We start from the raw sequence: 24,635 nt of genomic DNA, 5'->3' as shown, positions 1-24,635 counted from the left end.
GGATTGAAGACACTAGCAACAGCGCCATTTTCGATGGCCCCAGGGAAATACTCAGGAAGTCCAGATATAATAGCTACATTGAGAATTTGGAGGCAGTTTCGAAAACACTTCGGGTTGGGGGCAGTGTCAAAGGAAATGCCAAATCGGGGGAACCACAGATTTGAGCCAGGGAGGTGGAATGGAAATTTTTGGAATTGGGAGGAGAAGAGGATTAAGACACAAATAAATTTGTTTCTTGGGGTTGGTTTGCAGGATTGAAGGAGCTGGGAGTGAAGTATGGGCTGGAGCAGGGGGAAATGTTCAGATACATGCAGGTTCGAGATTTTGCCAGGAAGGAGATACAGAGCTTCCCGGTGGAGCCGGCCTCCACATTGTTGGAGGAGGTGCTGACGACAGGGGATTGGAGAAGGGGGTAGTGTCGGCAGTTTACGGAGCAATTTTGGAAGAGGAGAAGGCACCAGTGAAAGGGATCAAAGCAAAGTGGGAGGAAGAGTTGGGAGAGGATATGGAGGAGGGGTTCTGGTGTGAGGTGCACCAGAGAGTCAATGCCTCCACCTCGTGCATGAGGTTGGGGCTGATACAGCTGAAGGTGGTATATAGAGCACAGCTCACAAGGGCAAGGATGAGCCGGCTCTTTGAGCGGGTTGAAGATGTGTGTGAATGTTGCGGGGGAGGGTGGCCTGCAAACCATGTTCATATGTTTTGGTCCTGTCCAAAACTGGAGGATTACTGGAAGGAGGTTTTTAGGGTAATCTCTAAAGTGGTGCACGTGAAACTGGACCCTGGCCCTCCGGAGGCCATATTCAGGGTGTCGGACCAGCCAGGGTTGGAAACGGGCGTGGAGGCAGATGTTTTAGCCTTTGCCTCATTGATCACCCGAAGGCGGATCCTGTTGGGATGGAGATCAATCTCTCCACCCTGTGCCCTGGCGTGGCGGGGGGACCTGCTGGAATTCTTAACTCTTGAGAAGGTTAAGTTTAAACTGAGGGGCAGGATGAAGGGGTTCTACAATTCATGGGCGTTATTCATTATGCACTTTCAAGAATTGGATAACATCGAACATTGGGGGGATGGGAGGGTTGGGAGGGATTGTATGTGTTAATGGTGACTGGGTAATTCCTGATTCCTTTTTATTATTTGTTTATGTTAACATGCGGGCTAATATTTGGGGGTTTGGTGAGAGGATGGGACTGTTGTTGCTGATATGGAGATTAACATTATATTCGCTACTGCTTCTGGTTTATTGTTGGTGGGTGTAAATTTGGGAGAAAATGTGAAAAAGGAGAATAAAATTTTGTTTTTTTAATCTTAGGAATCAGTGATGATTGCAACTACTCATAGTCACTGGAATGGAATGAAATCCTATTGTAGTGCCACCTAGGGTTTGCAATGTTGTGTACTGATTGCCCTGGGATTTAATTTGTTGGGTAAATAGGACTGTGTTATTGACTGTCTTACTTTCCTTTCTTAATCTCCCTAGCTTTATTTCTCAATTCCCTTAACACCTTGACATACTCTTTTAATGCACCTCATTATCTTCCTAACATTGCAAAGTATATGAAACATTTGTGATGTTTCTGAAAGACAAGGCAAGATGCGATATAAATGCAAGGGTTTCTTTGTTTTGAGTTATCCTTTCTTCACGGATACACAAATTATTCTGCTGCCTTCCATAATCTCATGCCACCTCATGCCTGATGTCTCTCTTCAATCTGATGACTCAATGGACAGAATATAATGCCGCCCACCCTCCAACAATTTGGGAACCAGGTGACCGAGCGAGCAGGTGAGGAGCGGTGATTCCACCATTCTCCATCCTTTTCCCCAATCAGGTCAAGAATGAAGGGGGCACGGTAGTACAGTGGTTAGCACTGTTGCTTCACAATTCCAGGGTCCCAGGTGCGATTCCCGCTTGGCTCACTGTCTGTGCGGAGTCTGCGTGTGCTCCCCATGTCTGCATGGGTTTCCTTCAGGTGCTCCGGTTTCCTCCCACAAGTCCCACAAATGTTGTTAGGTAATTTGGACATTCTGAATTCTCTGTGTACCCGAACAGGTGCTGGAGTGTGGCGACTAGGGGATTTTCTCCGTGGCTTCGTTGCAGTGTTAATGTAAGCCTACTTGTGACAATAAAGATTATTATTATTATTTAGTTAGAAAGCTTGTGGGCATCCTTCCAGCCAAGAAGCCACCTGAGGCCCGTAAGTGGCCACTTAAGTGTCACTTCAGAACCTCACCCCAACGTATTGAACCAACGGTAGGTTTGTGCCTCCCCGGAAACTGGACGATTTGGCCCATAGAGTGTGGGGGAAATCTGTCTGCTTATCGGGGAAATAGTCTCACATCAGTCTGGATCCAAACGTGGACATCCCCCACCTCCCTCCACTTGGTGTTGAGGACTGCTTCATCTTTTGGCACAATACCACATCAAGAACTTTCATGCAACGCCCACAAAGAATCTGCCAAAGTTGTTTGAGTATTACAGAAACTAATTGAAATAAGGCAATGAAAGAATAAAAATGTGAGACTCCCTGTGAATGGATTTGCATGCTTTTTTGAGAGCGTGCCAGGAAATTGAGAAAATAAATCGAAGCCATTGCGAGGATCGGATGTTTGGAGAGTGAAACATAGAGCCCTCTTAAACAGCCCCGGCACAGCTTGATACGGGCATCAAATTTACCCTATTTGTGTATCCATTAGAATAAGGATAGGAATCTCATCAAGTGGTTCAAAGCAAATTGTAGGTTAATATTTTCAACTTGAAGATCAATGTTTCTAGTCACCTCTTCACCTCGGATACCCAATCTCTCCACATTGCCATGCCCCATGAGAATGGTATAAGGGCTCTCCACTTCTCCCTTGAATGAGGTCAAACCAGTCCCAATTCACCACCACCCTACTCCGCCTGGCTGAACTTGTTCTCACTCCGATCAACTTCTTCAACTCCACTCGCTTCCACCAATAAAAAGTGTTGCCACGCGTACCCCTATGGATCCTAGTTATCCATGCCATTTCTTGGAACATGTGGAACACTCCGTACCACTCCGTACCAGTCCCACTCCGACCACCTCCCTCCCTCCCAGAGTCCATGATCCACCCCACCAAATCAGTCAATCACCCAGCACCATTTCCTCTACCTCCGGCACAATGCTCTCACTCCCAACAGCCCCTTCCCTTTCCCGCGGCACCCTTGCATGCGAGCGTAGGAGATGCAACACCTGCCCTTTCACCCCTCCTGCTTTCCCATCATCCAAGGTCCCAAACACTCCTTTCCGAGTGAAACATCGGTTTACTTGTGGACCTTTCAATTTAGTGCACTGCACTCACTGCTAGCAATGCAGCCACCTCTACATAGGGGCCATCAAATGTAGACTGGCTGACCGCTTTGCAGATCACCTCCGTTCAGCCCGAACAAATGACTCTGAGCTTCGTGACTCCTGACATTTTAAGTTTTTATCTTGCTCCCACTCTAACCTTTGTGGCCTCAGCCCCCTGCAGTGTTCCATTGAAGCTCAACACAAGCGGGAGGAACAGATCCTCTGCTTTTGACCGGGCACTTTATAGCCTTCTGGACTCAAGAGTTGAGTTCAACAATTTCAAATCACAACCTCTGCCTGCCTTCTGTTTAAGTTTTCCTTCTTGCATTGTTTTTGTTTCCTCTTTATGCATGCGGGTGGCAGCTAATTAGGACCCTGCCATTCACACCTCCTCTCGACGCATCTTTCGTTGCTGGCCGCGTTTGCAGTCCGGGCGATGCATGCGCAGTTATACCGATGTGGGGTCATTGCAAGTGACGGGTATCAGGACTCTACTCATTCCTCCAGCCTCAGTGTTATACCTATCCGCTCTATTAATGATCTGGAGGAAGGAACTGAAGGCACAGTTGCTAAGTTTGCAGATGATACAAAGATCTGTAGGGGGGCAGGTAGTATTGAGGAAGCAGGCGGGTTGCCGACTTGGGCAGGCTAGGGGAGTGGGCAAAGAAGTGACAGATGGAATACAATGTGGAAAAGTGTGATGCTATGCACTTTGGAAGAAGAAATGGAAGCAGAGACTATTTTGTAAATGGGAAGGTGCTGAGGAAATCGGAAGCACAAAGGGACTTGGGAGTCCTTGTTCACAATTCTCTTAAGGTTAACGTGCAGGTTCAGTCGGCAGTAAGGAAGGCAAATGCAATATTAGCATTCATGTCGAGAGGGCTAGAATACAAGACCAGGGATGTACTTCTGAGGCTGTATAAGGCTCTGGTCAGACCCCATTTGGAGTATTGTGAGCAGTCTTGGGTCCCATATCTAAGGAAGGTTCTGCTGGGCTTGGAAAGGTTCCAGAGGAGGTTCACAAGAATGATCCCTGGAATGAAGAGTTTGTCATATGATGAACGGTTGTGGATTCTGGGTCTGTTGGAGTTTAGAAGGATGGGGGGGGGGGAGATGTTAATGAAACTTACAGGAAACTGCGAGGCCTGGATAGAGTGGACGTGGAGAGAATCTTTCTACTTGTAGGAAAAACTAGAACCAGAGGAGGGACGATCCTTTAAAACATTTCTTCAACAGAGGGCAGTGAATCTGTGGAACTCTTTGCCGCAGAAGGCTGTGGAGGCCAAATTCACTGAGTGTCTTTAAAACAGAGATAGATAGGTTCTTGATCCATAAAGGGATCAGTGGTTATGGGGAGAAGGCAGGATAATGGGGATGAGAAAAATACCAGCCATGATTGAATGGCGGAGCAGACTTGATGGGCCGAGTGGCCTAATTCTGCTCCGATGTCATATCGTTTTTAGGGTCTCTTTTTGTTTTGCGAAATAAAACTCAAGCTCGCAGGAATCTGAATCAAATCTGAAACAGGCTGACTCTTTATTAAGTCTGATAAGTGCCACCATTTTCAGAAGAGCAGCAGAGATAATTGAATAAGAATGTCTTGGCAGTGGGGACAAAATAATTCCTTGTTTTATCTTCTGATGTATCGGAGGAAAACCTGTGTGAAAATCTGTTGATGAGTAACAGCATTGCCCCAGAGCAGCAAGACTGCTCCTGGCACTTCTTTTTACACAGAACAGATAATTGGGCACTTTAAACTCCAGGTCAGCCGAAATAACAATTGCTGTTTGCTGATCCTCTTGACATATCGCCTGGCTGTGTTGATGCAGCTGTGTGTTCTTCCAAATGTGTTCTTTAACGTGTTTAAAATTCCCTCTCCGGAATTCAGCCCAGAGATGGGATCGGGACCCTGGCTCTAGAATTCAGCCAGTTAACTCTTCTGTGTGTTTCTCCGTCAGATCTGCTGAGTGATTCCAGCACTTACGGTTTTTAATTACAGTATATTGAGCTCTACTAGAATTTTGGTCTCTTTTCAGATGTCAAAATTAACATTCTTGGGGGTGGGGGGGAGATTCCCAGCCCTCTCGGCGGCGTTTTTCTCGCGGTGGGGAGGCAGCGCGGCATTCACCGGCGGCGGGCTCGCGACTATCAATGGGATTTCCCAATGACCCAAATCCACACCGCCGGGGAACCTGTGGGCGCGCCGTTGGCGGGACCAGAGAATCCCGCCGACGTAAACAGCCGAAGAATGCTGGCCCTGGCTTTTCTTTCGATTTGATGGTTGGTAATTTGATTCTTTTATTGTTCATTGAAGCATGGTAAAAATGGAATCTTCTGCATTGCCTGGAGCCACAAAGATTCCAAGAGGATAGCAACGTGTAGCGGCGATGGATTCTGGTAAGTGTTGTTTCCATCATTTGTCTAATTTTTTTAAATTGATAACTGTAGGGGTGGCATGGTGGCACAGTGGTTAGCACTGCTTCCTCCCAACGTTAGGAACCTTGGTTCAATTTCAGCCATGGGTGACTGTGCAGTTTGCACGTTCTCTCTATGTCTGTGTGGGTGCTCCGGTTTCCTCCCACAGTTCAAAGATGTGCAGGTGAGGTGTATTGGCCACACTAAATTGCCCCTTAGTAGGTTTGGTGGCCATAATGTGGAAATGCCGGCGTTGGACTGGGGTGGGCAGATTAAGAAGTCTTACAACACCAGGTTAAAGTCCAATAGAGTTTGTTTCGAATCACTAGCTTTCAGAGCGCAGCTCCTTAGATGAGTGATCGCCGGATGAAGGAGCTGTGCTCCGAAAACTAGTGATTCAAAACACACCTGTTGGACTTTCATCTGGTGTTGTAAGACTTCTTACTAGGTTAGGGTGGGACAGGACATTCAAGAATGTTTGGGGACTTGTCCAGTTTACATTCGGTTGTATCATTTATAATGGGCTGGAGCAACTTCCTGCTCCTTGAATCTTCCCGTCACTATTCTCATCTTATTTTGCTGTCAGAATTTGCTGCTTCTCAGCCCTTCTCCCATTGCTTTCTTTCCTTTTTCTGCGATTTGTCTCCAGTTAAAGAAAGTGATGAGATGCTTTTTGAAAACAGGCCTATGATGCACCCTGCCACCAATAAAAGAGTAGCACTGTGGGCACAATGGTGCCAGAAGGATTGACTTGGATGATGCCAGGACCAAGAGGTTATACATAGAAACTAGCAGCAGGAGCAGGCCATTCAGCCCCTCGAGCCTGCTCCACCATTCTGGTATGGCAACTGCTCGGTCCAAGATCGCAAGAAACTGCAGAGTGTGGTGAACTCAGCCCAACGCATCACACAAGCTTGCCACCCCCACGTTGATTCTGTCTACACCTCCCGCTGCCTCAGAAGGGCAGAAGGCATCATCAGAGACCCCTTCCACGCAGGCATTGCCTTCTTCCAGACCCTTCCATCAGGCAGAAGGTACAGACGTCTGAAGACCCACACATCCAGACATGGAAACAGCTTGTTGCCCACAGCCACAAGACTTCTCAACAACTCCCCCTTGGGCTGATCTTTCCCCTGTAAAAACACTATTCACGACGCCCTATGCTGCTCTTGCTCATGTATTTGCTTTGTTTGGCCCCTTGTTCCGCACTGTAACCAATTACTGTCAATGTACCATTTGTCAATGTTCTCTGTTGATTATTCTTTTGACTCCTATGTACGTACTGTGTACGTTCTCTCGGCCGCAGAAAAATGCTTTTCACTGTACTTCGGTACATGTGACAATAAATCAAATCAAACAGGAAGTCACTCAAACTGCAGAAATATTCCTCACGGCTTCCCAGTGATGGACATCGGCCACGCTTTTGTGTGACTGCCCCTGAGCCACATTGAACAGCATTACTCTGCTGCGGGGTAGACCAGGGTGAGCAAAGCTGTGCGTAGTGCGTTCGCGCTACTGCCCCAGATCATACCCGTAGATTTCCGTATGAGGTTCACTCTCATCTTGACCTTGAATCTGGTGTTCTGGAAGTGTTGCCAATAGGTCAATAAGCGGTCAAGAGTGATGCCAAGATAATCTGCCGTTGGGTCATGGGTGAGTGGTCGACCACCAAACTGAACAAGAGGTTCTTCCCTGGCATTCATATTATTCAGGTAGAAGGCTGGAAAATGGAGACTTTGATCTCGGATTTAGGATTAGGAAAGGGTAGGCGTAAAGAAAATGTTTCCTTGCAGAGGAGTTTAAAACTAGGCCATGGATACAAGGTAGTTCAAGATAAAGCAAATCGGAATTTCAGAGAAACCTCTTTAGCCAAGAGAATGTGGAACTGCCTACCACAACGAGTGGTTGAGGCACAGAGTGTCGACGCCTTTAAGGGGAAGTTAGGTTAACACGTGAAGGAGAAAGGAATTGACGGTTATGGTGCTGGTGTTAGTTGCAGAAGGGTGTGAGGAGCTTGTGAATATTGTTGTCTTGCTTTCCTGTAGTGCAGAATAACAGAAAGAATAACCCTGTCCGAATCCCAGCACTGAATATGTAAGGTAGAGAGCAAAAACAAAAACAAGGAGTGGCGATATGTGGAATAAACTACCTGTAAATTCCCCGTCTGACAAGATCAACATATAATGGCTTTGAACCAGGACCAAAAGTGTTAAATAGGCTTGTGCTCAAGAGGTTAGGAAGGTCTTTATCAGGCCATCTGAACAATATGAAAATGGAATCGGACTCCTCGGGATCCCCCTTATCTACCTCCTCAACTAATTCAAGGAGGTTAATCATATTTTTTTAAATTAATATATAGGATATGGACATCGCTGGCTAGGCCAGCATTTATTATTCATCCCTAATTGCCCTTGAGAAGATGGCCTACCCATACAGCTCCAAACTCTCATTCACTAGCACTTACTTGCCCAAGTACTCACTCACTCTGGTGACATTCCCAAAGGTGATGTTAAACTGGCAGATCCACGGCTTCTCCCTTCTTCCTCCTTTTCTAAACAATGGATTATCAGTTGTAGTTTTACAACTAATGCCTAAATTGGAAGAGCTTTGAAAACACCTGACCAGTGCATCTGTGAACTCTTCACGTGTTGTTTTTGAAAATATAGTCTAGTGTGGAAACAGGAGGAGGGCAGATGGATAATGATGGAGTCAGGGAGCCTAGTCCTTGGTCACCAGCTGCAGGGCTAGTTTCAGAGGGATCTGATACCCATCAAAATTCCAGGTCCTGGCCCCACGTCTCAACTGCATTGTTCGCGTCATACCGTGTTTTAATTGTAAATTCCCTAACTGGGCGGGAGGCTCCCAATCAGTGGTGCTGAATGGAACTGCCTGTCTTGTGCCAGTGGGAAAGGCAGGCAGTCGCCTGCTTCAGAGGGCCAGGAGGATGAAGGCATTAAACGGAATGCAAACAGGAATGACCGAGGTAATGTGCACGATCCGCTGCAAGACATCAGAGGCCCCGATAATTTTTAATGTCAGACAAAGAACTTTTCCTCTGCCCCACTGTGAACGTGTCCTTTGCCAAAAAGAAATCCCCGTTTGAAAGTTTCAGTCCCGACTTCCCCCGACCAGGTGGCAGTGTCCGAAGTCAGCTCAATGAGCTGTTTATTGGCGCCAAATGGATTCCCCATTCCCTCTCCCTCACCCTCACTTTGCAAATTGGAGCCCCTCGGTGAGGTTCGGACCGAGACACGACCTCTGGGACTTATATTTTTAAAAACAAAGCCCAGAACGGGTACAAATCCTGTGACAAAAACCCATGGTGTCTGAGTAGATTACTGCCGCGCAAGCACGATTGACTTCTTATTTGTTTACAGTATCATTCGAACAATCGATGGGAAAGTTCTGCACAAGTACAAGCATCCAGCTGCTGTGTTTGGATGTGACTGGAGCCAGAATAATAAGTAAGTTAATCCTTTCAACCAGGCAGCTTATTCACTGATCTTTTCGGATTTGCCATTACGTATCCCTGTGGACCGCAAGTCATATTATTTGCTGTGCTGCCATGGGTATTCAGCTGGATTCAACCTAGCATGGCAAGATGGAATGGTTGAAGTTAATTTGCAATGGTTTATTTTTTTAGAAGTAAACGAGCTCCTCGCACCAACAATAACTGCACTACACCCTCAGTCAGGAGGGTGGGACAGTCCAGCCTCAGCATCCACAGATGCTCTAATCATCACATCTGCATGGTCATTCCACTTTCCGGTGCTTGAGCAATGAACAAGAAGGGATGAGGAAAGAAGGCAAACAAAAGCGGTCCCCGTTAATGCAGTTGGTTGAAATGAAGCCAAACTGAGAAAAGACATGCCCTCTACCTAAAATTATGGTGGCCCTGCAAGATGTGCAGTCACATTATACTTGCTAGCTGACATAGGCTCAATCACAGTACAAGCACTAATTGACACAAAACAAGTCTCTCACCTATTGACCTCATCTCGTCAACATTGGCCAACAAGTAAAAACCAGGATGAGCTTGGTCAGCAAAGTCGGTGGAACATCACAGGAATGCAAGCAAAATATTTTACAAGACAATAGTGGACTTAGCCCACTCTGTGCAGGATGCTGCCTGGGCCTTATGGTCTAGCAGTCGCCACACAACCCTGCGTGCTGTGAAGTGTCGCAATGTGGACTGTGTCAGGGACACTTAAGTCCACCCCAACTGAGCGCCTCCAACTGCCATCTCACATTGCCCCGTCTGCCTTTCGTCGTGATCCTGTTCTGCTCTGTGCACCCTCCTGAACAACATCGACCTTCCCAGTCATGAAGACTTGAAGAACCCGCCAAGAATGAACTGAAAATTGCACTGGCGGGTTCTGAAAAAAAAAACAGGAGCTAATGTCCATGCAGCTGGTGGCGCCACTATCCAGGTGGACATGCAGCAAAAAGATCTCATCACTAACCGAGCAGTAGCGGGTCCCTGGCAGAGGATCGTGCAACCCCATGCGCTGGATTTAAAGTGGGGTAGGGGGCATGCCTGCTGCTTTCCCACATGACGCCAACCTGTCTCACATATCATAGCGGGGATGTCGGGCAGCATGCTCACCCTTAGTCCTGTTAAGGCCCTTCAGTGGCCACTTAATGGCCTGACCCTGCTTCTGCTACTATTTTACCCACAGCAGGGGAGGCCCAGGCCAAGCCGCTTGCCTGGTAGCTTTTACTGGGCAAGCTGATGTGAGGAGAGGGCAGCCCTCTGGTATATCTCTGAGCCCATTGGAGGCTCCCACCCCAAGGCCATATCACCCATTTAACTCTCCTCACCTTGGCCTTTCAAGCACTGGCCCCCACCCACCTCTTCCCCCTCGCTGGAGCCTCGCAGCCATGTCACGCCAATACCACAGACTTACCTTTGCTCCGATCTCCAGAACCTCCTTCTTTGGGGACTTACCTGTAATCCCAGCAGTGACCATTGCTCAAACTTGGCGCTTCTGTGCCTACAGATATGCTGGCCATTCAGATTGGCTGGTAGCTTTATAAGGCAGGACACCCTCCCCAGATAGGAACAGCTGTCTGGCAAGAGCCCGTTGTCAGGCTCCCAATAGACTTGTTAGTTGGGATGCCAGGGAATACAGTAACCCATAAAATCCAGCCCCATAAGTGGAAGATGCGAGTCAACCTGAAGTGTAATTGTAGCCATGAATCACAGACCATGGAATTTATCACATCAGCCTGCCCACTATGATCTGCTGCAGGAGGCACAAAGTCTCTCCACTAGGTCCCTCAGGACGCCATCGAATGGACAGCTAAACTAAACATCCCACTAACAACCTATCCCGTCAAGTTCAAGCAGTAATAGTCCAAAATTGATGACCTCTCACACCATGAAGAACACAGGAAATGGAAGATGTCCCTTTGCTAACAGTGTGGTTATTTTTCTGAGGTTGGAGGTAAGGCAGAGTGTTTTGGCCGAATTGAGGGAACTCTCTTCAGTACTTTACCTGACCCGAGAGGCTTATCATGCTTATCATTGTTCCTGGATGGTCATCAGTTCAATGTGTTCCACTCGCTCATCATAACGCCCTTTACCTTGATCAAAGGTAGTAAAAAAAACATTGGCAAAAGTTCCAATTTTAAAAATATTTGTCACCTTTCATCATGTATGTTTATTTAAACATTCTCTTTATCTTCCAGAGATATGATAGCTACAGGCTGCGAGGATAAGAGTGTTCGCGTTTACTATTTAGCCACCAGTTCTGACCAGCCACTGAAAGTTTTCACAGGACACACTGCCAAAGTGTTCCATGTTCGTTGGTCTCCATTGAGGGAAGGCATCCTCTGCAGCGGTTCTGATGACAGGTATGGACACAGTGAAATAGGTGGTGGGAAAAGCATTTCTTCCAGTGAGTCATCACACCGCGTGCTTCGCGGTATTGGAGGCGGTACTTTGGACAGCAGTGGAATCTTCTGATCCTGCAGCTGTCATTTTCCAATTCCCATTGGTGAAGGAATGAGGAAGGTCAGGAGCCTAATTTCAATCGGTTTAAATGCAATTAATGGGGGGGTGGGGGGGGGGGGGGGGTCGTGTGCCTGCTGATGGGAGGTTCTCTGCCCTCCTGCGGGGGAGTTTCCTGCGTTGCCTATCGGAGATCCGGGCACCCTTCGGAAAAGGACGCCCCGATCTCGGAATTTCCAGCTGTCGGCTTTTCCCAGCCTCGTCCTGCCAACATGACGGTGTGAGCCTCGCCTGCAGGTTTTTTTCTGCACAGAGCGCTGGATTATCTGGAGAGAAAAGCCAGCTTTGCGGCCTGTGAACTGCAGGCCCGTCCACTCTGTGCAGAGAATGGGAAATTCACCCCCTGTCTTTAAGCACTGCTTTTAACTATTCAACTGTTGCCGTTCCAGTTTACTAATTATGGCCCCTACCATTTCCAGCACACACCGTGATGTGAGTGCAATTTTCTACCTACGCAAGGGGGGACTGTAAAATTAAAAGTAAGCAACATCTTTTGCAAAATGGAGTACAAATACAGTTGCTAAAAGTTGTGCTGCAGGTTAGCAAGGCCATTAAAAAAAAAATCAAACCAAGCACTAGGTTTTATTTTGAGAAGGATAGAATTGAAAAGTAGGGAAGTGCAAAACATTCTTATGAAAAGGATGTAGACACGCTGAAGAGCATGTTTTACAGCGATGATAGCAGAAGTGCATGGGTATGTTGCAGATAACAAGAAAGGATTGACAGGCTGGGCCTCTCTCTTAAAGATGACAGCTGAGAAATGATCTAATAGAGAGTTAAATTCTGGAAGGTTTTGATACAGAATGTTTCCTCTTGTGGGGAAGGGCAGATCCAGAGGCCTTCAATATAAGATGATCACCAAGAAATCCAGTGGACAATTCGGAAGAAACTTCCTGACCCAAAGCGAGGTGAGAATATGGAACTCACTACCAAAGAGAGTAGTTGAAACAAATACTATAATTCCATTTAAGGGGAATCTAAACAAGCAAATTAAGGAGACGGGAATGGAGGGTTATGCTGATAAATTAGGAAAAATGGGAATATCTTTACTAGATCATACATGCCTGCATGGCCTGTTATGTGCCATCATAGATCATAGAATTTACAGTGCAGAAGGAGGCCATTCGGCCCATCGGGTTTGCGCCAGCTCTTGGAAAGAGCACCCTACTTAAGCCCACGCCTCCACCCTATCCCCAGTAACCCCACCTAACCTTTTTGGACATTAAGGGCAATTTAACATGGCCAATCTACCTAACCTGTACATCTTGGGACTGTGGGAGGAAACTCACGCAGACACGGGGTGAACGTGCAGACTCCACACAGACAGTGACCCAAGCCGGGGATCGAACCTGGGACCCTGCTACTGTGCTGCCCATATATCCTATCTGACCTAATTTTTAAAAATTAGCTTGATGCTGAATGCTTGCATTTCATAAAAACCTCTTTTGGCAGTTAGCATCCGAATTAATAATCCTCCTTCTCATACAATACCTTAAGAAACGGCATTGGCAACCCATGAACTTCCACTAGCTTAGTCCACAATTATGCTCAGCAAAGTACAGCTGTGGTTTGCCATTGCCTTTTGCAATATGGCTGACCAGGAAACTGCCCCTCTCAACTGCCTGCCATTAAGTGTATTGGAAGGATTTTTGATTTATTCGTTCATGGGATGTGGCCGTCGTCAGCTGGTCCAGCATTTACTGCTCATCCATAATTGCCCTTGAGTGGGCAGTTAAGAGTCAACCACATTGCTGTGGGTCTGGAGTCACATGTAGGCCAGTCCAGGCAAGGACAGCAGATCTCCTTCTCTAAAGGACGGAAATACTGTGGTTTCACAGCGCCAGGGTCACCGGTTCGATTCCTCGCTGGGTCACTGTCTGTGCGGAGTCTGCACGTTCTCCACGTGTCTGCGTGGGTTTCCTCCAGGTGCTCTGGTTTCTTCCCACGGTCCAAAGACGTGCAGGTTAGGTGGATTGGCCATGATAAATTCCCCTTAGTGTCCAAAAAAGTTCGGAGGGGTCATTGGGTTATGGGGATAGGGTGAAAGTGAGGGCTTAAGTGGGTCGGTGCAGACTCGATGGGCCGAATGGCCTCCTTCTGCACTGTATGTTCTATGTTCTATGTAAATAGCCATCAGGTACCTGAAATAGGACTTGAAGCCAGAGCTTCTGGTCCAAAGATAGGCCCACAAGCTCTCCTGTGACACTGATTAACAGAGGATTTAACAAGGTGCGAGTCACGTTGCTAAAGATCAGGCTTCTAAACTATGAGTTGTCCCTGAGAGAGCATGGACGACAGAACCAGCCGTAACTTCCAGCTGGGTTGGCTGGTGGATCTCCTGTGGGCTTGGTCGCGGGAAGACTCTGGATACAGTGTTGAGTCACGGGGGTAAATCATGCATCTAAATTAAAGCAGAAAATAAGTTTGTGGTTCTGGGAGTATTTTACATGAGATATGATGAATTCCTGCAGGAATTCTCAAAGCAGACTGCTTTACAGGAGATGAATTCCTGCAGGAATTCTCAAAGCAGACTGCCCCAATCACCATGTAAAAGGAAGAAGTGTCAAGGAAACCCATGAAAGTGTTGGCACAAATAGCGCATTGCTCTAAGGTTTCAGCTTTACACAAGAGATCGCCCACAGAAAGTCACCTCCAGGTCGATATATTTAGGCTAATCAGATTTGTCTGGCTATCCTAAATATAAAGAAAGGGTAGGAATTGTTATATTACAGGGGTGTAATATATATGCTGCTCTTTGTCTTCTCGAGTTGTATTTAACTTGATGATAAACAGTCAAAGTCTTCCAGTTGATGTCAAATTATTTATTGAGTAACAAAATAATATACTTGTGAGTTCTTTAACTTTAATACTTTGACTGGTAGTAGAATTAACTAAGATTGGATTATATTAACAATTAATATAATACACTACAGGGCGGCACGTGGCGCAGTGGTTAGCACTGGGACTACTGCGTTGAGGTCCTGGGTTCGAATCCCGGCCCTGAGTCACTGTCCGTGTGGAGTTTGTACATTCTCGCCGTGTCTGCGTGCGTTTCACCCCCACAACCCAAAGATGCATAGGTTAGGTGGATTGGCCACCCTAAATTGCCTCTTAATTGGAAAAAAAAAAATTGGGTATTCTAAATTTATATTTTAAATATATATATATAATACATTACACTCTGAGCTGGTCACTTATATCCTCAAGCTGGAAGACACACAAAGAACCTAAAGAAAGAGCGGGAAACTCCTTATATAGTTCCTATTAGTGTTGCCATCTCGTAATCATCTGACTGTACATTAACCATGATCACCTGACTGTACATTAACCATGATCATCTGACTGTACTGACTACATTAACCAGTCAGGTATTTGCATGTACAGAAATCACTACCAGAATCTTTTGACCGCAATTGCATCAACGCACAAATAAAATGGAATCTGGCTCTCCCGTCTATAGGAAGATCCTATCAATTAATTGATTGCAGGCCTATATCAGCGGCAAAATTGTGCAAATGCATAGTCAGAGTGGTCATGAAGCAAAAAAAGCTCAAAATACTGTAACCACGCAACAGGTTCCATCTGGATCTTTGAAGAAAAAGATAAAGGGATGGATGTTGAAGTGCCTGCGAGATTGGTGCAGGCACACTTTGAGAATAGCGCTCTCAGAAGCGTGCCAATCTTCCGATGCCTCCAGGACCCGCTGCAATTTTCAAAGGGAGGGCCTATGGTGGAGGGGAGCCGGCAGCTCGTACTCCTCCAGTTAATTTGCCGTTAAGCCTATTGGAAGAACTTGTTTGGAGGCTGGAGAGGTACATATTCAAATTGTCAACGGTAAGAACTGTCTAGGGTGTAGTTAAGGACAACTGTCGAGGCCACAGTGGGGAAACCATTATCGTGGCCACTGACTTAACATCTTGCTTAAAATTAAACATAGTCAAACTGAGGCGCTCATGCAGTCACACGAAGTTGCCCCTGCTTGAGCAGAACAGATTTATTGCCTAATGAGTGGGCGTTTTGGATACTTGCTTGCCCTCTCCTGACTGCTCCTCGAGGCATGGTCAAACCCAGTCATGGCTGCCGTCTGCTTTAGAAGATTACCCTGCAGAACTAGTGCCCACCTTTTTTTCTTAAATTTAGAGTACCCAATTTTTTTTCCAATTAAGGGACAATTTAGCGAGGCTAATCCACCTAACCTACACATCTTTGGTTTGTGGGGGTGAAACTCACGCAGACACTGGGAGAATGCGCAAACTCCACGCAGACAGTGACCCAGGTCCGGGATTCGAACCCGGGTCCTCAGCGCCGTAGGCTGCAAGGCTAACCACTGTGCCACACACTGCCCTTCTAGTGCCCACCTTGTGAACAGCATTTGGCATCATTAATTAGGCACCAAACCCACCTCCACCCAGTAGTGCCTTTGCATTTAAAAATTGTGGGTGGGATTCTCTCAGCCTGGGGCCAGGCCGGAGAATCCCTGCGAGAATCACGCCATGCCACCCCGACGTCGGCACGTGGGTTAGGCCGAACGCCAAGTCCTGCTGGCGCCGTCCACACCTGCTCTCAGCCGGCGAGAACTCGGCGTGGAAGGGTCCGGGGGGGGGGGGGGGGGGGGGGGGGGGGGGGTTGTGGGCGGGGGAGGGGTTTTCCGACCTGAGGGAGGGCCTCCGATGTGGCCTGGCCTGCGATCAGGGCCCACCAATCGGCGGGCCAGCCTCTCTGACTGGCAGCCTCCTTCTGCACCGGCCCCTGTAGTCCTGCGGCCATGTTGCTTCAGGGCTGGCGCATTGAAGGAAGCCACTGCGCATGCATGAGATGGCGCTGGTGCCACTGCGCACGTGTGTGTTGGTGCCACTGCGCATGCGCGATCCCGTGGTGCCCAGTTCGCGCCGGGATCAACAGCTGGAGCGGCGTAAACCGCTGCAGGGCCGTGCTCTGTAGGGGCCAGAATTGCTGATCCTGAGGCCATGTTGACGCCATTGAGAAATGCGAAGGCTTTTCCGAGGGCGGCAACACTTAGCCTCAGGATCACTGAATCCTGCCCAGGATTGCGGCTCCTGATGCTTGGGTTGCCAACCCTCCAGGATTGGCCCAGAGTCTCCATGAATTGAAGGTCACTCCCGAAGGGATAACCACCTCCTTTACAATAATATTGAAATACATTAAAATCCATTCAAATGAGATTCCTGTCCTTTATGGGTACAGACCTCGAGGGGGAGAAAGTCAGGAAACGCAATTTCTCTGGAGAGAATCGCATTTCCCGGGTCTTCCCGGATTTTCCGCCCTTGTCGCCATTCCCTCTTTGTCTTACCGCATTGCTTTGTTTTCATTTCAGATTTCCAACATTTACACCTTTTTGTTTCGTGATAACGCAAATTGCCCTATGATGTATTTTGTGAAATGTACTTCATGACAAAGAGGGCTCCATTTGAATTTCCGAGTGTTTGCACTTGAGGTGACCATTGTTGTAAACATTTTATATTTCCTCCACAGCACTGTGAGGATATGGGACTACACACAGGATGCCTGCATCAATATTCTAAGTGGACACAAAGCACCAGTGCGAGGTCTGATGTGGAACACTGAAGTCCCCTACCTCCTGATATCGGGCAGTTGGGACTACACTATACGTGTTTGGGACACGAGAGATGGCACTTGCCTGGACACTGTATACGACCATGGTGCCGACGTCTATGGTAATGGCGCATCTTGCTTTTAACAGGCAAGCTTGTCCTAAGAGAATGTAATATACAGTGGGGAGCGGGAGTGGTAAATATGTTTGAGGTGATAGTCTTATGAATCTCATTGACAAATCAGTTACAGTCTGTTGTTATCTTGATCCCAAGGTGAACTATGGAACAAGACACTGATATTTAGCTTGATAAACAACGCAATGCACGTTTAATGAATAGAAAGCATGCAATCTTTCATCTTTATGATCTTCAGTGTCCTGTGAAATCAATGGTCTGTCTCTCCTAAAACCCTTTTTGCAGTTATTTTATCCTGACCGGAGGCGCATCAGAGGGACTTTTAATTTATTGTCAAAGCTTGCTTGCTGAAGATATAGTTTGTGCAATTAGTTTAAAGGCAGATTACATTTTTAAAAATTAATCCAATGAATCGAAGATCGACAGGAGTCAATTTGCATACTACAGGTTGAGAAATAATCCAGGAGCATATTTGATTAGTGAACAGCAAGCTGTCAGATTCTAGTATATTTTACTAAGAATATGTATAGACGCACAAATCAAAAATCTACCAGAACATTGCAGACTGCATCATTTGAGTTGCTTGAGTGATGAGCGCTGATTTTTACCCCCCCCCCCCCCCCCTTAGTTTTAACCATTCTAACTACTATTTCCACCAAGATATTCTCAAACTTGTAATTGTGCCAATTGTGTAGATTTGGAAAGAACTGTGTGAAGTCCTGCAATCCTAGCCTTTATCATTCAAAAGAGGTTAGGGCCGGAATGGGAACTGGTGTGTCATGTTGGTAAAAGCTGGCATTGTACAGTGGACCCATCAACTTCTGGAAGCAAAGGATAGCACAGTTGCTTCACAGCTCCAGGGTCCCAGATTCGATTCCTGGCTTGGGTCACTGTCTGTGCGGAGAGTGCACGCTCTCCCCGTATCTGCGTGGGTTTCCTCCGGATGCTCCGGTTTCCTCCCACAGTCCAAAGATGTGCAGGTTAGGTGGATTGGCCATGCTCAGTTGCCCTTAGTGTCCAAAAAGGTTAGGTGGTGTTACTGGGTTACGGGGATAGGGTGAAGGTGTGGGCTTGGGCAAGGTGCTCTTTCCAAGGGCCGGTGCAAACTAGATGGGCCGAATGGCCTCCTTCTGCACTGTAAATTCTATGATAGAGCCTTTGTAGATTTCCCTGCTTCAACGCCTTAACTTCCTGGTTCAGCAAAATTGCGAATGAGGAATAGCCCAGAGCAAGTTCCCCACCACTTTGGGCCAACGAGTGCATGAGGGAAGCAGTGGTTTGCCAAAAGAGACAAAACTGGGAATGGGGGCTGATAAATCATTCGAATGGTGGGCCAGGAGATATTCGGCCTGATGTGGCCCCCTTGGATTATTTCTCAATAAACGTCTTCTCTCTGTTATTCTCCCAATACTTTGTTTTGAAATGAAGGTTTTTACCTCTCAGTAGCTATCATGCACCTTTGGATTTATTTGTTGCCCCCTTCTTTGGAAGTGCTTTCTCGGTCTCTTGAGCACCTCCAATATTAATCACTCACTGATTGCTGTATCTTCAGCTGCTAGACTCTAAGCTCTAGAAATCCTTCCCTATACCTCTCCACGACTCTACCTCTCTTTCCACTCCTTAAAACCTACCTCTTTGATAAATACCACCATACGTTTCTCAGTGTCAGATTTTGCTTTATCGCACCCTTGTGAAGCCTTTTGAATGTTTTCTTAGGGTCACTGCTGCTGTATAAATTTGAGCTGCTGTTGTTGGCCAATTTTACTTTGGAGACATGCAGGTGATTTATTACCAGAGCCCATTCTTCCATGGGAAGTGGGTGTGGCTGGCAAGGCCAGTGTTTGTTGCCCATTCCTAAATGCCCTTGAACTGAGTGGCTGGGCCATTTCAGAGGGCAGCTAAGAGTCAACCACATTACTGTCAGCTCAACCAGGTAAGAATAAAACAAAAGAGAGGTTTGCTTCTCCAAAGGGCATTAGTGAACCAGATGGGTTTTTACAACAATCGGTTATAATCGTCATGGTTCAATGTCAATTGCAGATTTTATTAATTTGGTTTAAATTTGACCAGCTGCCGTGGTGGGACTTGAACCCGCGTCCCCAGGGCATTAGCCCAGGACTCGAGATTACGAGTTCAGTGATATTACCATAACGCCACCATCTCCCCGTTAGCAGTGACTGGGCACCTAATGCCAGTCGCCTGCAATGACCCGATCTGAACTTGCTGACCAACATCAGGTAGATTTCCAACTTGTGCTGAACGCTACCCTGGAGAATGATAGGAATCAGAAACTGTGTTGACAGGGTCAAACCTGAACCTGTGGGGATGTAACGTCAAGCAACACGTCCCTAATCGAGTCCACAACTAGTCTTATTTACACCAAGATATCTGCAAGTTCATCAGTTTGCAACTCGGATGCTATGTTGCCCCACTATTATTTAATTTTTTTTACTTTGGGTTCCGCAGATTAGAAAGAGGCCATTTCAGCTCATCGAGTGGAGCAGTTTGATAATAGTCGCTGAGGTTGTCTGAATTCTGTCTTTTTGAATTTGTGCTGTAAGTAACAGAAACTTAATCCCATCATCCAGGTTTGACCTGTCATCCAAACAGGCCCTTCACCATGGCGTCATGTTCAAGAGATTCCACCGTGAGGCTTTGGTCATTAACACCTCTGATTTCTCCTCTCCTCATAAACATTCTGGCGGATCAACAGTGGGATGACATAATTGGGAATACAGGTAGGTATGTCACCTGATTACATCCCGATTTACCTCTGTGTTCTCCCGATATCTTTTGAAAGAAAACATCCTGAGTGTGCCCGCTCTGAGCCCCTCAATTGAACTTCGATGAGAAAATGAATAAACACAGATTGTTTGACTGACCCGTTGATCGGATCATGAAAGTTTTCTCAGCGCACCATCCAACTAGAAAAGTGGAATTCAATTAAATCCACTTGGATTTTGATTGGAATGATACTTGGGATTCACTTTCACATTCAAGGTAAAGATTTGTTCACAGTAAATGGTTTGCATAAGACTGTAAGAAATTGGAGCTGGAGCAGGTCATTTGGTACCTCAAACCGGCTCTGCCTAAGTGTTTCTAGCTCAGCTCCACCTTTCCAGCACTGGAAGGAATCTTGTGCAGGCGATGGAAGACTTGGCAGCTGGCTGGAGATCCATCTCGCATTGCCCCCTTTGGGAAAGACCCACCAAACCACAAGGTGAACAGGAAGTTGAGAGGTCACTGGCAGGCCTTTTCCCAGGATCAGGTCCCGGGGGGATGGGCAGAGGACCCGCCTATCGCGTGTTGCCAGCCAATCAGAGGCCAGCAGCGGTTTTGCTCAGCAGCGCCCCTGGGGAGGTGGGTGGCTACTGTGGGTAAGACAGTCACGGGAGGCCCTGGATCACAGACCGGCCTGTGCCAGACGTAATAATGGCAAGTTAGGTTGCACGGGGAGAGGGTTGGAAGGAGTAGAGGTGTAAGGATGCTGCAGGAGGTCAGCAGCAAGAGCAGGGGGTTTGGGCCTAGGTGGCACCAGAGTTCTAAAGATTCTAATTCCTTTCAGTCCAGAAATTTCTCCTCCTCTTAGTTCTAAACGGCCAACCCCTTTATCTGAGGCCGAGCCACTGCAACCGATGTTCCCCAGCCAAGGGAAATATTTTCTCAGCATCGACTCTGTCAAGGCCCTTGTGAATTTAACATGTTTCAACTTGTATTTGAAACGGTTTTGAGGTGTAACTTTATGACTGCATCGTGGTGGGGGGTCTGGGGCCGGCCGTAAAATGCGGCGAGCCATTTGAAAGGTCATTGACTTCAGCAGGTCCGGACAAATGCCACTGGCAGACAGGACTGGAAAATCCCACTGGCAGACAAGACCGGAAAACCCCACTGGCAGGCGGAACGTAAAATCCCACTGCAGGTGGGAACAAAAAACAACCCACTGGCAGGTGGGACCGGAAAATCCCACCAACAGGTGGGACTGGAAAATCCCACTTGCAGACAGGACTGGAAAACCCAACTGGCAGACAGCACCGGAAAATCCCACTGGCAGACAGGACTGGAAAACCCCACTGGCAGACAGGACCGGAAAATCCCACCAACAGGCAGGATTGGAAAGTCCCAAAGAACAGCACAGCACAGGATCAGGCCCTTTCGGTCCTCCAAGCCTGCGCCGACCATGCTGCCCATCTAAACTAAAACCTTCTTCATTTCCGGGGTCCGTATCCCTCTATTCCCATCCTATTCATGTATTGTCAAGATGCCCCTTAAACATCACTGTTGTCGCTGCTTCCACCACCTCCTCCAGCAGCGAGTTCCAGGCACCCACTGCCCTCTGTGTAAAAAAACTTGCCTCGTACATCTCCTCTAAACCTTGCCCCTCGCACCTTAAACCTATGACCGCTAGTAAATGACCCCTCTACCCTGGGAAAATGTCTCTGACTATCCACTAATGTGGAAAATGAAGTTATATACTTTAAATGGAAGGAAAAATTAATAAAACTGTTTTCTTTACAATTTTACTCTCCATAAATAGAGATACAAGGTAATTTTCAGCCCATGCTCTCCAGGCAAAGATTCTGAGGCAGGGGGTCATTTGGTGGCACTGGAGGGTATGCAAATGAGGGCTTCAACCATGAGTGCGTTCGGGAAAATATTAATTGAAGTGAAATAAAACGGGTCTCTTATGGAACAGAGAGCTCGTCTCAAGGCAAAATGGAACCAATGGAAATGTGTACCACCAAGCTTATTTTGATGCTGCAGGGATTGAACCATTGGAATTAAATAGGGTGGCCTTGATTTTCCTGCTCTTGAGCTCTCAAACATTTGCTCATCTCAAAACCAATGTCAGATAATAATAATAAAAAGCAAGCAAAATACTGCCTCTACTGGAAATCTGAAATGAAAATAAGAAATGCTGGAAAAAGCCAGCAGGTCGGGCAGCATGTCGAGAGAGAAACAGAGTTAATATTTCGAGTCCATGTGACTCCTCTTCAGTGACAACCACACTGCCAATTGGTGGGATTTCGTATGGCGCCATCGATGAACATGGGGAACCTGAACCAACAGGTATTGAGAACTCGGAAGCTTCCATGAATCACATCCCATGGTGACTGTGTGGCAAGGCGAGGGAAACTACTTCATTAAAGGCAAAATAAGCTTAATTGTTTTAGGAAACCCACAGTATATATAAAATACATTGGGCGAGATTCTCCGATCCCCAAAACCGATTTTGTAATCAGCGATCGGGCGGAGAATCCATTTTCCACTGGCAGACAGGACTGGAAAACCCCACTGGCAGACAGGACTGGAAAACCCAACTGGCAGACAGGACTGGAAAACCCCACTGGCAAGCGGAACGTAAAATCCCACTGGCAGGCGGGACCGGAAAATTCCATCTTTGATTTTTGTTTTTTGCCCGCAAATGTTTTTGCCTCATGGGTGTTGACCAGGGTGTTCCATTTTTATCACCCACTAATTTTCCACCCATGATGGACAATCATGAGCGCAGAGACAGGAAATGTTAGTCACTGACTTCTAAAACAAATAAATGAAAGTTGGCCTAAAGACAGATGACCATAGACTACTTTCCCCTTTTGAGAGAGAGCGGACGGGTGGTGATTTAACCTGAGGGTCACCACACCTCAGGCGAGGGGCAAGGTTGAGAAGGCAGGGCCTTAATGAATAACCTCAGCCGGTACGGGAATTGAACCAGCACTGTTGGTCTCACTCTGCATCATGAACCAGCCGTCCAGCCAGCTGAGCTAAACCAACCTAAAAAACCTAAATACTGGCCACTGGAAATCCTGCAATCGGGCAGTACGGTGGCACCTCACAACACCAAGGACCCGGGTTCGATCCTGGCCCCGGGTCCCTGTCTGTTTTCACATTCTCTCCATGTCTGCGTGGGTCTCACTCCCACAACCCCCAAGATGTGTAGGGTAGGTGCGCGACCCTAAATAAATTGGAAAAAACAATATTTGGGTACTTTTTTCAAAAAAAGGAAATCCTGCAATTAAAAGGGAAAATACTGGAAGTTTCTGTGCTATGGATAGAGAAACAGAGTTAACAGCTGAATTTTCCCAGCTCGATGGAGATGTCTCCTTTAAATCTTGCTCCCCACTTCCCGACTCCCAATGCCGGAGCTTGAAGATCATTGAGCCAGAGCCACAGTCTTCCGATGATGGTCTTGGCACCTGTACCCCACATATGTTTTCACAATTATAAGTCTTCAATGGGAAACCTCAGACTTGAGAAGCTCTCATGGTCTCCCACCTTCATCGGCAGGATGAGGCCCTGGATCACAGACCGGCCTGTGCCAGACGTAATAATGGCAAGTTAGGTTGCACGGGGAGAGGGTTGGAAGGAGTAGAGGTGTAAGGATGCTGCAGGAGGACAGCAGCAAGAGCAGGGGGTTTGGGCCTAGGTGGCACCAGAGTTCTAAAGATTCTAATTCCTTTCAGTCCAGAAATTTCTCCTCCTCTTAGTTCTAAACGGCCAACCCCTTTATCTGAGGCCGAGCCACTGCAACCGATGTTCCCCAGCCAAGGGAAATATTTTCTCAGCATCGACTCTGTCAAGGCCCTTGTGAATTTAACATGTTTCAACTTGTATTTGAAACGGTTTTGAGGTGTAACTTTATGACTGCATCGTGGTGGGGGGTCTGGGGCCGGCCGTAAAATGCGGCGAGCCATTTGAAAGGTCATTGACTTCAGCAGGTCCGGACAAATGCCACTGGCAGACAGGACTGGAAAATCCCACTGGCAGACAAGACCGGAAAACCCCACTGGCAGGCGGAACGTAAAATCCCACTGCAGGTGGGAACAAAAAACAACCCACTGGCAGGTGGGACCGGAAAATCCCACCAACAGGTGGGACTGGAAAATCCCACTTGCAGACAGGACTGGAAAACCCAACTGGCAGACAGCACCGGAAAATCCCACTGGCAGACAGGACTGGAAAACCCCACTGGCAGACAGGACCGGAAAATCCCACCAACAGGCAGGATTGGAAAGTCCCAAAGAACAGCACAGCACAGGATCAGGCCCTTTCGGTCCTCCAAGCCTGCGCCGACCATGCTGCCCATCTAAACTAAAACCTTCTTCATTTCCGGGGTCCGTATCCCTCTATTCCCATCCTATTCATGTATTGTCAAGATGCCCCTTAAACATCACTGTTGTCGCTGCT

At 47.2% G+C, this 24,635-nt stretch overlaps 1 protein-coding gene across 6 annotated transcripts in view; it reads left to right on the top strand.

The window, feature by feature from the left end:
- wdr17 (WD repeat domain 17) overlaps positions 1 to 24,635 on the top strand; it is a 233,209-nt gene that overhangs the window by 134,601 nt on the left and 73,973 nt on the right. For all 6 annotated transcript variants that reach the window (XR_005461662.1, XM_038805765.1, XM_038805764.1 and 3 more), the window contains 5 exons: positions 5,629 to 5,711; positions 9,107 to 9,193; positions 11,421 to 11,585; positions 17,236 to 17,438; positions 20,039 to 20,188. Coding sequence is in view for 5 of the 6 variants with exons in the window: in XM_038805765.1 (XP_038661693.1) it covers positions 5,629 to 5,711; positions 9,107 to 9,193; positions 11,421 to 11,585; positions 17,236 to 17,438; positions 20,039 to 20,188 (688 nt within the window). In the remaining variant the exon portion in view is untranslated. The remainder of the gene's footprint in view (positions 1 to 5,628; positions 5,712 to 9,106; positions 9,194 to 11,420; positions 11,586 to 17,235; positions 17,439 to 20,038; positions 20,189 to 24,635) is intronic.

Source organism: Scyliorhinus canicula, chromosome 8, assembly GCF_902713615.1.
Source record: "Scyliorhinus canicula chromosome 8, sScyCan1.1, whole genome shotgun sequence".
NCBI lineage: Eukaryota > Metazoa > Chordata > Chondrichthyes > Carcharhiniformes > Scyliorhinidae > Scyliorhinus > Scyliorhinus canicula.
This window is presented reverse-complemented; position numbering and strand designations above follow the sequence as displayed.